This window comes from Dendrobates tinctorius, unplaced genomic scaffold (assembly GCF_039654945.1).
Source record: "Dendrobates tinctorius isolate UK_male_01 unplaced genomic scaffold, ASM3965494v1 ptg000143l, whole genome shotgun sequence".
Taxonomy (NCBI): Eukaryota; Metazoa; Chordata; class Amphibia; order Anura; family Dendrobatidae; genus Dendrobates; species Dendrobates tinctorius.
This window is the reverse complement of record NW_027361810.1, coordinates 26885425-26898137: the sequence shown is the minus strand read 5'-3', so window position 1 is coordinate 26898137 and position 12713 is coordinate 26885425. Positions and strand designations below refer to the sequence as shown.

Here is a 12713-nt window from a genome sequence, read left to right as displayed (position 1 = left end):
AACTCACCCATGATCTACCACACTCCTCATGTTAGAATCTGTTTAATTTGTGACTATCCGCCATTTTCTTGTGGTGTTCTGGGTTCTAGTCTTTTTCCTCTGGTGCTGGGTTTGTCTTGGGTCAAGCAGCCAGATAGCTCGACACAAAAAATGTGTGCGCCTCAGCTGATTTTTTTTTTATTTTGAAGATGACCATGACAATTTAGTTAAAAAAAGGTTGAAAGGGGAAAACTTCTTTAATACAAGATCCTCTATCTTTCCAGGTAAATATGAAGTATTTCAGAGTCTCAGAAGCTGTTATGAACATAGTCTCACATGTATAATATTGTAGAAAATCTTTAACAAGCTGCATTAACAAAAGATGAAAGAATAAACTACAATCATTTACCTGCTCCAGTGCGTTATCTATTTTTGTCAGTTTGCCAGAGACATCCATACAGTCAGCACTGGAGTATATCTCTTAGATTAGCCATCCAATTTATCGAGGTAGGTGGAGTATGACGACAGAGCTCTAGATATTCTTTGTTTTTCCTTTCAAATTTAGTTTTCCTACAATTGTAATTGAATGGATTTCTCCCTTGGTTTACCAGCATTTATAGAGGTACAAAACCCAATAGCATGACATTGTGGTCATCGGAGCTGGGAAATGTCTATAATGCTATATTAAGAACTGAGTCGTGTGAACAGGCGCAAGACTAACAAACATTGATATTGTTCATTATCATCTTGGCTCAGTCTTTTCTCTAATGGAAAAGGTCAAGATGGCAATCAGTTCACATAGTACTATCGTATTAATCATCTTGACCCCAATGGACTAAGTCTTAAGTCAAAACTATAGGACTACTCTGAAATGTAGAAGAGTGAAATACATAATTTTGTAAGCGCTCCCAAAATGTCAGGGATGATTCCATAAAAATGGAAGAACTTCTAGGCTTGCAGAGGAGTTGGCAATCCATGCAGGACCACCAAGAAGACCACTGAAAACTTCTGGACAACAGCACTTCCAGAATTTGTCTTTTGTGTAACATCAGAGTTGATTATCAGAGTCCCACAAACCAGGCACACATTGAGTACATGGGAAATTGAGCAAGGAGGGGCATGACTTGAAAAGGGAAAGTATTTAAAGACCTCAAAGGTTTAGAAAAATGTATATCAAAGTGGTCGTCCATGGGATCATTAATTGATTGGTAGGGACTCGATCGCTGGGACCTGCAATGATCAGCAGAATGGGGCGCTTTTATCTTCATTAGAATGGAGTGGCAGTGCGCATGCTCAATCTCTGCTCTATTATTTCTACTCCATTTTTTTCTGCGAGCCCCATAGAGAATGAATGGAGCAGTGGTTGTAAATATGACCTACCACTTAACTTTGGAAGAAAGGGAAAAGTGCCCCACAAGGGATAAATATTCCTAGTTCTGGTTTCATCGGACTGACCCCCACGAATCAGTAAGTTATCACCTATCGTTTGGATGGGTGATAATGTGATAATTTATTTTCAGCTGACAATTCCTTTAATATACGTTCAAAGGTACATTCAAGTTCTCCTATATTCAGTATATTAAAGGGGTTGTCTGGGACTTTAACATCGATGGCCTAGCCCTAGGATAGGTCATCAATGTCTGATCAGTGAGCATGCAACACCCAACACCCCAGCTGATTAGCTGTTGCCTATGTTGGCTGTTCCTGGTGTTAGCAGCCAAAACTGCTCAACTATGGAGCTGCACACCTGCGTCAATGGAATAATGGCCACGGCCAAGTAGTTCATAACCGCCCTCTATTCAAATCAATTGGGGAGGATGTTCAGTACTTGGATATTGCCACATTTCCATCGACGGAGCTGTACAGCTCCATAACCGAGCAGTTCTGGCCGCAAACATCGGGAACCGGTGATCAACCGGGGGTGCCTGGTGTCGCAACCTCACCAATCAGACATTGATAACCTATCCTAAGATTAGGCCATCAATGTTATATTAACAGACAACGCCGTTAATATTATGGTCCAGAACTACACTCACAAATGGTTGTCATAGGAAACAGACGACAATCTCTAGTCAGAATGCTCAGAGGAGATCCTATAATGGAATAATTTTTCCAACGTCATATTCCTATATCGCACCAGGCGTAGAAATGATGTTTCCTAAAATGTAAATTTCCACAGCAAGCTCTGTATGGTGTAAAATGGAATGTTGGGAGATTTCAGCTCAGAAACTTGCAGAATTGTGAATGCTGCTCTGGAGTAGAGATGAGGGAATATTTCGATGTTCGGTTTGGATAACTATCTTCCGTATTTGCACTCTTCGACGAACATAGACGAAAGCAATTGGAGTCAATGGGAGTAGAGATGAGCAAATATGTTCGGAAACGATCATCAAGCATAAATTCGGCACCAATGTGGTACAAATATGGCACGAATATAGCACATTCGGATTTGGCGATCGTTTTCCGAACATATTCGCTCATCACTACTCCGGAGTATAAAATAGAATGTAACTATATATTTAGAAAGTGACTTAGCATTATATGTAGGTGAATTCCATAAATAATAAAATGCTGTTTATAAATGAACATTCCATATTCTATAATTACTTGGGTTAGTTTTCTTTCCTCTTTGTTTTTTCTACTTTACTTACAACTTATTTTTCTAGCCAGTTGAAGTTTTTTTTTGTGCCCTATTTAGAACAAAACCAGAAAGAATGTCAAATCCCAAACAGCATGATAAATCAATAGACCCTGGCAACAAAGTATATCAATTAACAGGATTCTTTATTCTTCGTACAACCGGCTGCGATTCCCCCTGAATTTGAGAGCAGAGCTTCTGAACTGACAGCCACCTTCATTTAAGTTACCTTTCAGATCTGAGAATTTTTTTTGGACCGTCTTGGCATTTTAAGCAACAACAATAAAGCCCTTGCCATTAAATGATTTACATCTCCCAACAACGATGTGACTTCTAAAAGAATTGCAAATGGAAATGTGATTTTTTTTTTTTTTTTTAGCGTTAAGATTCTAATATTAAAGACGTGACTTTTCGGCGTAGCCTGCCGCCGAAAATACCATATAATTGCCTACATGACAACAGAAATTGTTCCCCGCCTTTGTGAACCTTGAGCCACACTTCAATAGCGTCACCTGAAGAGCAGTAATATTCCGCATTTGTAAGGCAACCTCTGCTAATGGACAGGCTAATGCTGATAAGACACTTTAAAATGAATTAATTGCACGTTCAGACAACCGCAGTTTCCCAAGATCAAAGATGTGCATTAAATCACTTAGTTTCAGGAGGTTTGTCAGCTGTTCGGGGGAATGATGAACGAGAAATCACTTTATTGTCATGTAAATGCTCCGTGAGCGCAAGATAATTACTCCGGAGAACTGTGCTGGTAAAGTTGCGCCATCGAGCCCGTGGAGCTGACTGTCGACAGAACATAGTGCAAATTCAGCTGGTTAGGGCACTACATGGAATTAATCCATCATTTCCATCTGATTAAAGGAACACTACATACAGAAAATACATTAAATAATTATAAAATATTCGAGCAATTCCTCCAATAATCTCATCTTTTTTTTTTAATATATTTTGTTTCATGATACAATTAAAACTGAAAAATATGTCAAGAAATCTGTAAGTCTCAGGAGCTCAATTATGTCCTCTTTCTTTCTACTTCTCCTTAAGGGGGTTTTACACATAGCGATATCGCTAACAATATCGCTAAAGCATCACCGATTTGGTGACGCAGCAGCGATATCGCTATGTGTGATACTTACCTCCGACCGGCTCCCCGCCTGCCATCGCTGATCGCGCGAGATCGTGCAGCTCCATTTCTCGTTGGGCGCTTCCTGCTGGGCTTCCTGCTGGTGCCGACGAGCGACGCGTGGACGCGGATGGAGGACGTCAGGATTGCCGCGTCTGAAAGGTAAGTATCGTCCGCTGTATCGCTGCTGCATCGCTGTGAGATCTGCCTGTGTGGAAGCTCACTAGCGATCATTTAGCGATGCACCAGCGATCCTGACCGGGTCATATCGTTGGTTGGGATCGCTGGTGCATCGCTAAATGTAAAGGTGCCTTTACTACTGTCTTTTGTATGGCCTTGAGACAACTGGCTGCAGCAGGAGCCTCCCCCCATGTCTATCTTCAGTTGGAAAAATAATCACTAAGGGACCATTAAATCAAAGTATTTTCTGGCGAAAAACACTTTGAAAAATGTCAAAATTTTTGCACAAAAAATTAGCAAATTTTGGAATTTTTACAATAGAGTCGGACAGCTCTGCCCCAATTTTAGAAGATGGAGAATTTTTTTGCTCAATCTTCTCTTTCGAGAGAACCGGATCACACTCTGATCAAACTCTGATCAGAGTGTCATTTGTACAATCAGCCCGATTCTCTACGATGAAACAATCTACGTCCATTTACCCCTGAAATAAGACTGATTTACACAATGCTAGCCTTAATGAATTTGCCCCTAAGTCCTTCCCCTCAGTTAAGCTGGTGGGGCTTTAAGTGAATACCAGCCGAAGATGGAGGTGATTAACCTTTATGTTCTATGTAGGAATTCTCCAAGACTGACTTCTTCAGGATCATGCAGAACTTGCAGCCAACTAACAGTCAGCCAAGGAGAATAATATTTTGTGTACAATTTACACATTCAGTTTTACCCCAATACTCAGAGAGAGATCTGTCAGTCAAAAGGAATCAGAGTGGGAGTAGCCGCCAGGGTCCGATCTTGGATATGTCAACCAAGGCACAGAGACTATTCACACTATGTTTTCTATAATGCATTTCGAAGAAAAACATTATTATTATTTATTATTATAGCACCATTTATTCCATGGTGTTTAACATGCCAGGAGGGGTATAATAATAATAAAAACGAGTACAGTAATCTTACACAATAAAAGTCACGACTGGTACAGGAGGAGAGAGGACCCTGCCCGCGAGGGCTCACAATCAACAAGGGATAGGTGAGGACACAGTGGGTGAGGGCAGAGCTGGTCATACAGAAGTTTGGTGGAAAGGTTGTTACTGCAGGTTGTAGGCTTGTCGGAAGAGGTTGGTCTTCAGGTTCCTTTTGAAGGTTCCCATGGTTGACAAGATCTTGATATGTTGGGGTAGAGAGTTCCACAGTAGGGGTGATGCATGGGACAAATCTTGTATGTGATTGTGGGAAGAGGAGATAAGAGGGGAGTAGAGAAGAAGATCTTGTGAGGATCGGAGGTCACGTACAGGTAAGTATTGGGAGACGAGGTCACAGATGTATGGAGGAGACAGGTTGTGGATGGCTTTGTATATCATAATTAGGGTTTTGAACTGGAGTCTTTGGGGAATGAGGAGCCAGTGCAGAGATTGACAGAGGGGAAAGGCCTGGGAATAGCGGGGGGCATACAATTACAATAGTGTCTGATTCATGCTGTCCATTTACAGGCGTTAATAGGAGAAGAAAGAATCAATGCAATAAGGATGTGCACACCTAATATATCAATAAGGATATAATTTAATTGATACAAAAAATTTACAGCAAAAAAGTGGGAAAACATAAAAAACAAAGCAAAAACATAATAATCAGAACAGACTGCTTCTATGGATTAATATGCCAGACACACCTGCAGAAAATATGCAGGAGAGGAAAAAACAGTTTTTGCACTAGGGCACATTGGCTTAGGAACAGCTTTAAATTTGGAAACTATTCTTACCAAAACAGTGTCCAACAGAGACATCACCTTTAAAAAATAAAGTAATTGATCCGCAATACCATTATTTAAATAAAAAAAAAAAATCTTCAATACAATGGTGGAGAAAAAAGTTCATGTTAAAAAGGCATAAATTATATTAAAAAAAAATAATGAATGTAATATTAATTAATAAAATGTATTATTTATTTAAAACAACATTAAATTAAAAAAAACACCAAAGAAAAACAGACTCTAAAGCAATGATGAATCAGCTCTTAAGCAGCGAGTAAGAACTTCTGAAATAAAGGCTTATTAAAGATGTATAAATCCCATGGAATGCAAATGCCTAGCAAGAAAATATTAATGGGGATGAATGAGTTTACAAAAGTGGGGTCTTTTTTTATTCCTACAAATAGCATTGCTACCGCTTATTGGTTGTGGATAGAATTACAACTCATTCCAATCCAAGTGAATAGTCGCTGAGTTGCAATACCACTTACAGTCTATAGACATAAGTGGCGCTGTTTCAAGAAAAACAGACGTGTTTTTATTATGTCATACACTCGTTTCATACTCAGGCAGAAGGAAATATGTTGCTCCTTTTATATCTAAGAAGATAATATGTGCAGCAACTAACCATGACAACACATGCCCAGGAGCAAGGAGATAAACCGGAGCAAGATGCTGACAGCAGAGAGAAGGTGATTGAATGGTATTTGCCTTATGGGGATGTGATACAGTACATCGCCATATGTAAATGTCTACTGGTGAGATCTCTATAAAGTAACGGATTACCTCTAAAGATTATTACAGAATGTCTCGTAGAAACCTGGTAACAATAGCACGTACAGTCATGGCCGAAAGTGTTGGCACCCTTGAAATTGTTCCAGTAAATTAAGCATTTCTCCCAGGAAATTATGGCACTTGCACATGCTTTGTTTTACACATGTTTACTTCATTTGTGTGTATTGGAACAACACGAAAAAAAATCAAATTGGACATAATTTCTCAGAAAAACCACAAAATGGGCAGGATAAAATTGTTGGCACCCCTAATTTAAAATTTGGTTGCACATCATCTGGATTAAATAACTGAAATTAATCGCATCCTATAACCATCGACAAGCTTCTTACACCTCTCCATTGGAATTTTGGACCACTCTTCTTTTGTAAAATGCTCCCGGTCTCTCATATTTGAAGGCGTCTTCTCCCAACAGCAATTCTAAGATCTCTCCACAAGTGTACAATGGGATTTAGATCAGGACTCATTGCTGTCACTTCAGAACTCTCCAGCGCTTTGTTTCCATCTATTTCTAGGTGTTTCTTGAAGTATGTTTGGGGTCATTCCTGCTGGAAAACACATGACCTTTGATGCAAACCCAGCTTTCTGGCACAAGGCGCTACATTGGGACCCAACATCCTTCAGTAGTCTTTAAAGTTGCACACAGTCAAAGCACCCAGTGACAGAGTCAGCAAAACAACCCCAAAAACATTTTTGAACCTCCACCATATCTGACTGTATGTACTGTGTTCTTTTCTTTGTAGGCCTCATTCTGTTTTTGGACTATGCTGTGTTGCAAACTTTTATCAGTTTTTGTCTGTCGTCCACATCCAGGGAGATTAGTTACAGTGCTATGGGTTGTAAACTTCTTGATAATGCTGTGCACAGTGAACAAATGAACATCAACATCTCTGGAGATGGACTTATAACCTTGAGCTTGTTGATATTTTTCAACACTTTTGGTTCTCAAGTCCTCACACAGTTCTCGTCTCCTCTCTCTGTATTCCATGCTTAGTGTGGCACACACAGACACACAATGCAAAGATTAAGTTTCACCTTTTTATCTGGTTTCAGGTGTGATTTTCATATTGACCACACCTGTTACTTGCGACAGGTGATTTTGAATGAGCATCTCATGCTTGAAACAAAGTTGTTTGCCAACATTATTGTAAAGGTGCCAACAATTTTGTAAGGCTCATTTTTGGGATTAAGTTTGAAATGATGTCCGATTTGCCTTTTTTTTACTCATTTGTGTGTTGTTCCAATACACACAAAAGAAATTAATGTGTATAACAAAACATGTGTAATTGCAATAATTTTTTGGGAGAAATACTTAATTTTCTGGAACAATTTCAAGGGTGCCAATGCTTATATATATATTGTACAAGAATATGTGTATACATACATAGATGCAAGCAGTAAGACTTTGCAAAGACTCTTAAAAGCCTTTATAGAAATCGTGACTTTTTAACCCCTTTCCAATATCGGGCGTAATAGTACGCCGATGTCAGACACCCTCCCTTTGGTGTGGGCTCCTGCGTTGAGCCCACATCTTTCTCGACACATGTCAACTGTTTTAAATAGCTGAAAACCCCACAATACTGAACATAAAAAAACACAAAAAAACATCAACAGGCAATCAAATAAATATCTAGCAGACTTTTTTTTTTTTAAATTGCAAATTAAAAGAAGGCATCAGTGAAAAACAAGAAAAAATAGCCAAAAATTGCCATAAAAAGCCACAAATACAATAATGCATCGGGCTCTTAGTGTTTTATTGAAACATTTAATTGCTGACTGTAGAACAGAATTTATTAGCGCTGCCAAAAACCATAAGGGATACTGATGCCAGTATTGTATTTTCATGTCTGCAACACGACTCAGAGGTTTGGCCATCTCTCATCATTATCCGCAAAACACAGATCATGTTAGTTAGACAGCAAACCCCATCAGTGGTCACGGACTGTATTTTTAGAACTCATTTTATATGTCAATTATTTTAATTAGTGATGTAATATAGCCATAATACTAGTTGGTTATTTCACCCTACGCTCAATAAGACCTCATTATTTTGACAGCATAGCATCATGTGTGAACGTATCTGATGGCTAGCATTGCTTTCCTCTTAATGGTGTTCCTAGAAGGAGCAGAACATAGCACCCAATGGAGGGGCATCTGACTCGACCCATCCAAGAGTAGCCTCCATTGAATTGCATGCTACATTAAAAATCAGCACATGTGCAGTGATATGTTCAGTGCTGTTCCATTCAGTCTCTTGATGGACCGAACTGACCACATGCCCGTCCATCAGCAGCGAAGAGAGTAGATGTCACTTTTGAAAAGAGTACATCAGCACTTCTGGGAGAAAAAAAAATTACCAAAAGGAAAATGGGTCTGTGCAAAAGTTTGGGACCCTAGTTTGGGAACCTTTGGTTAGTACTTAGTTGCTCCCCCTTTTGAAAGAATCACAGCTTGTAAACGCTTTTTGTAAGCCAGCCAAGCGTCTTTCAATTCTTATTTGAAGGATTTTCATCCATTCTTCTTAGGAAAATTCTTCTAGTTCTGTGGGATTTCTGGATCGTCTTGCATGCACTGCTATTTTGAGGTCTAGGCACAGATTTTCAATGATGTTCAGATCAGAGGACTGTGAGGGCCTGTAAGAATTGACATGCTGCGGATTTGAATCTGCTGCAAATCTGCAAGGCAAAAAATAAGCAACATATAAATGAGACTTCATAAATCTCATTCACTCTTCTGGTACTGTAAAACGCTATGTATTCTCTGCATCCAAAAAATGCAGAAATAACACAACAAAAAAGTAACTTGTGCACATAGCCTATGAGTTACTGCAGTAAATGCATCTGGAAAAAATACTAGAAAGTGTTCAACACCTTTAAAAGGGTTCTCCTGTTTATAAAATATATTTTATTATATCTTGATCAAAAATTCTGAGTTGACAGAGACGATTCTCTTGTTGGGATCTTGGGTACAAAGAGAATCTCCTTTTCGAGGGGACGTGACCTTTCATGACTTACACAGACAACTACGACTTACATGGCCATCGAGAAATGCTTGATTTCCCTTGTGGTGGTGCTAAAGGGGCATTAAATGCATAGTTAACAGCTAATTGCTAGGGGACCAAGTATGAGGGAACTTTATGATCATCTTATAGCCATGAGACCCTTCTAAAAATGAGGGACTGCTCAAATCAGAGAACCTACATTATTGTTTATAGTTTTCTATCTTATGATACCCTCACGGCTTGTCGCCCTGTAAACTTAACAGGACCAGACACTGAAAAACTTCAGCCCCTTTCCCAGTGATAGAGATTATTAGTAGTGATGAGCGGATCTGCCGAGGATTACATTTTGCAAACACTGATGTGATTTGCGTTGAACTTATTTGAGGTTGTATTCGTGCAAAGCGAATTACAAAATAAATCTGCATTCTGGAGAATACATTTTTTTTTTTGCAAAATTCAAGGAAAATTAAATTCCACTCAAATAAATTTGCTCACCTTTAATTGTTAGCATAGAAGCCTATAAATATTACACAAACCTGTCAAAATTGTAGACTGGTCAAGTCTAGGAATAGTCTAGAAGTACAATGGGTTTTTTTGTAGGTCCACAGAATTTTAAATATAGAGTCACTTTGGTTTCGACTCACAAATATAGTAGGTGATAATGCACCCACTTGTCAACATTAGGTGGTTTGGCTGATCAATTTATCATAGGAGTAAGTTAGAAAACCAATCAATTGATTGGTATATTTGCCAATCCCTATCCTGCTGCTCTATTAAAATCCCCTATCCCCAAAAACCCATCCCAGCAGATGATTTGTCCATGGATGCTCAAACTGGTGTGACTATAAGTCTGGCTACATAGCGACTTTGGTTAAGACATCTGTCTCACAACCAAAGTTTTCTAGGTGTCCATGCTATATCTCAGTGCAATACCAATGTGTGAGGTTGCAGTGTAACTGCAAGTCGTAAGAAGTCCAACCACGTGATGTCGCAGTTGCAGTAAACTTGGGCTATGACCTTGTTCACTTATATTGAGTTGAGATGTAGCATCAAGCCTAGTACACTTTGGACACACAACAGGTGTCACAGCCTAAGTCACCATGTATCCCCGACGTCAGAGTGTTCAACACATTTTCTGCCGATTGACCCTCTGCATTATTCCTTGATTATTGGGTTCCAATAATCTGTCTTTGACACTATCTCTCCACTACTAACTTGGATAGTTTAATATATTTCCCCAGTTCCCTTTACTGTTAAGTAGCTACTCTGCAGATGCAATCCAGGGGCCCCAACAGTGAAATCCTGATATCTAAATAGAGGTTAAATGGGAAAAAACATGGAACTCTTGCACCCTGCTAAGTGGAATGGCCAGTGCCAAGAAAGACTGACCGTGTAAGGAAGCTAAGAGTTCATATATTTATTACAATTCCCAAACTGATCAACTTCATGGACTCAATTGTGTGAAGGGTTCAGAAGAGATACATATATCTTCCCAAAGCTGAGGACCAGCTAGCATTAGTACTAGTACTAGTCTATTTTGGATGGTTAATTGTGCTAACATCTGCTCAATTAATATACAAAGTGATTTAGACAGAAGGCATCTATCTGGATCTATCTGGACAGATGGTACAATAACAATACTCAAACATTAATTTAAAAAATTATAATTGAAAGCGCTTCAAATTACGTGAAAGAAATGCCAATATATAAGAATACAGAATTCATGGAAGCTCTGGTTAATTAAGGTTCGGCTCTATGGTTCTACAAATTGAATTTAATCTCCAAAAGTCATGTTTTGGAAACAAAACTGAAACATTTGCATCTGATTGTTGGACTAGATGATTGAGAAGACAGTATGCGTATTACATTTTGACCTACAATGACTCAGATTTCTCCAGATCCCGGTTATTCATCATGTTTATCATAGTTACGTAGCAAAATTTTATTTCAGGCTTTGAATTTGTTTAGCCCTCAAGAACTTGACATTCTTTTCTTTTTCCGGTAATGTTTTTTGCTAAATCAACAATAGAAGAAGCTGATTACCCTAATAGCTGTAAGAACAAGGTTCACAAATCGGAAACTTTGGTGACACTGGCCAAAATACTAGCCTGCATTATGGAGCAATTTCAGGCTATGTGCCACCTTATTGTGCCTATGTCTTCTCTACTAGAAGAAGAAAAGACCATTAGACAATTAGTCAATTCTATGGGCACCTTATGGTTGATCTGCATGGCACAAATCTCTATAATGGCCTTGTGTGTTGAAGGGATTGTCCAAAAATTGTAAATTATCGTATCACCTATCTACAAGACAAGTGATAGGTGTGTGATCATAAAAATGACAGTCAATAGGACTGATATACATAGTCACATTGTGGAAACAACCAGCGATTAGACAATTACGGTATAGCCCATCCTGTGGAAAGGTGATACGTTGCAACGTAAGGTCATCTCCTTTAAGGTTTTATTGTACTTAGATTAGAAGGACAACTTTTTCCACTTTGGCAATTTTTTTTTTTCACTTGAAAAAGATTCTAGTTCAGCGTTGAAAGCTAATAATATAACTCATCTGTGTACTAAGATTAACGCCTCACATCGAGTTATCGTCCAAATTGGTCAACTATCCAAGATGAGATCATCCCCCAGCCATGAAGCAGCTGATATTTTCAGGTGTTCATAGGAGTTATGCCTACACACAACCTTTTACTTTACTTTGCACCTAAAAAGGTATCACCTGATGGTCTTGTGCGCTTTTGTTTCCCTACAGTTTTCTACAATTATTTTTACTTTGTCTTAAATGCAAAAGTTAGATGGAGATAAGTAATTCCTGCTGTAGCAATGTGGCATCAGAGCCACCTAAAATATGAAGATGCAGGTTCTCCACCCCATGAAACTGTACATATTTGAAGACTAGGCATCTTCCAATTTCCCTAATGTTTAAAAGGACAGGCACCGCATCCAGATGGAGAATGAATGGATAGGTGGTGAAACATATTGTAAATGTCCAAATGGGGGGAACAACCCCTTTGGAGACTTGAAGGCACATGCCGTCAGCCAAACCCAGCAATTTTGATAGGTCAGCCTGACCTGCCAATGTGCATGTGGAATCCCGAATCTTCTTCAATGGCATACAGTATGTTGCGGAATAGAAGGGTTGGTATATTGCATTTCAATGCTCTTTCGTTTAAGTTGCCATCAGCGGTATCTCGTAGTCTCTCACTACTCTTTCACTAAGAAGAACCCAT

General features: G+C 39.0%; 1 protein-coding gene across 2 annotated transcripts in view; it reads right to left on the bottom strand.

Annotated features, from left to right (window-relative positions):
- KCNJ3 (potassium inwardly rectifying channel subfamily J member 3) overlaps positions 1–12713 on the bottom strand; it is a 274595-nt gene that overhangs the window by 141646 nt on the left and 120236 nt on the right. The window contains exon 3 of one of the 2 annotated variants that reach the window (XM_073545643.1): positions 7779–9143. The exons of the other annotated variant lie outside the window; for it this stretch is intronic. Coding sequence (XP_073401744.1) covers positions 9079–9143 — 65 coding nt within the window. The 3' untranslated portion in view covers positions 7779–9078. Of the gene's footprint in view, positions 1–7778; positions 9144–12713 lie in introns of those variants that run through there. 2 annotated transcript variants of the gene reach the window in all.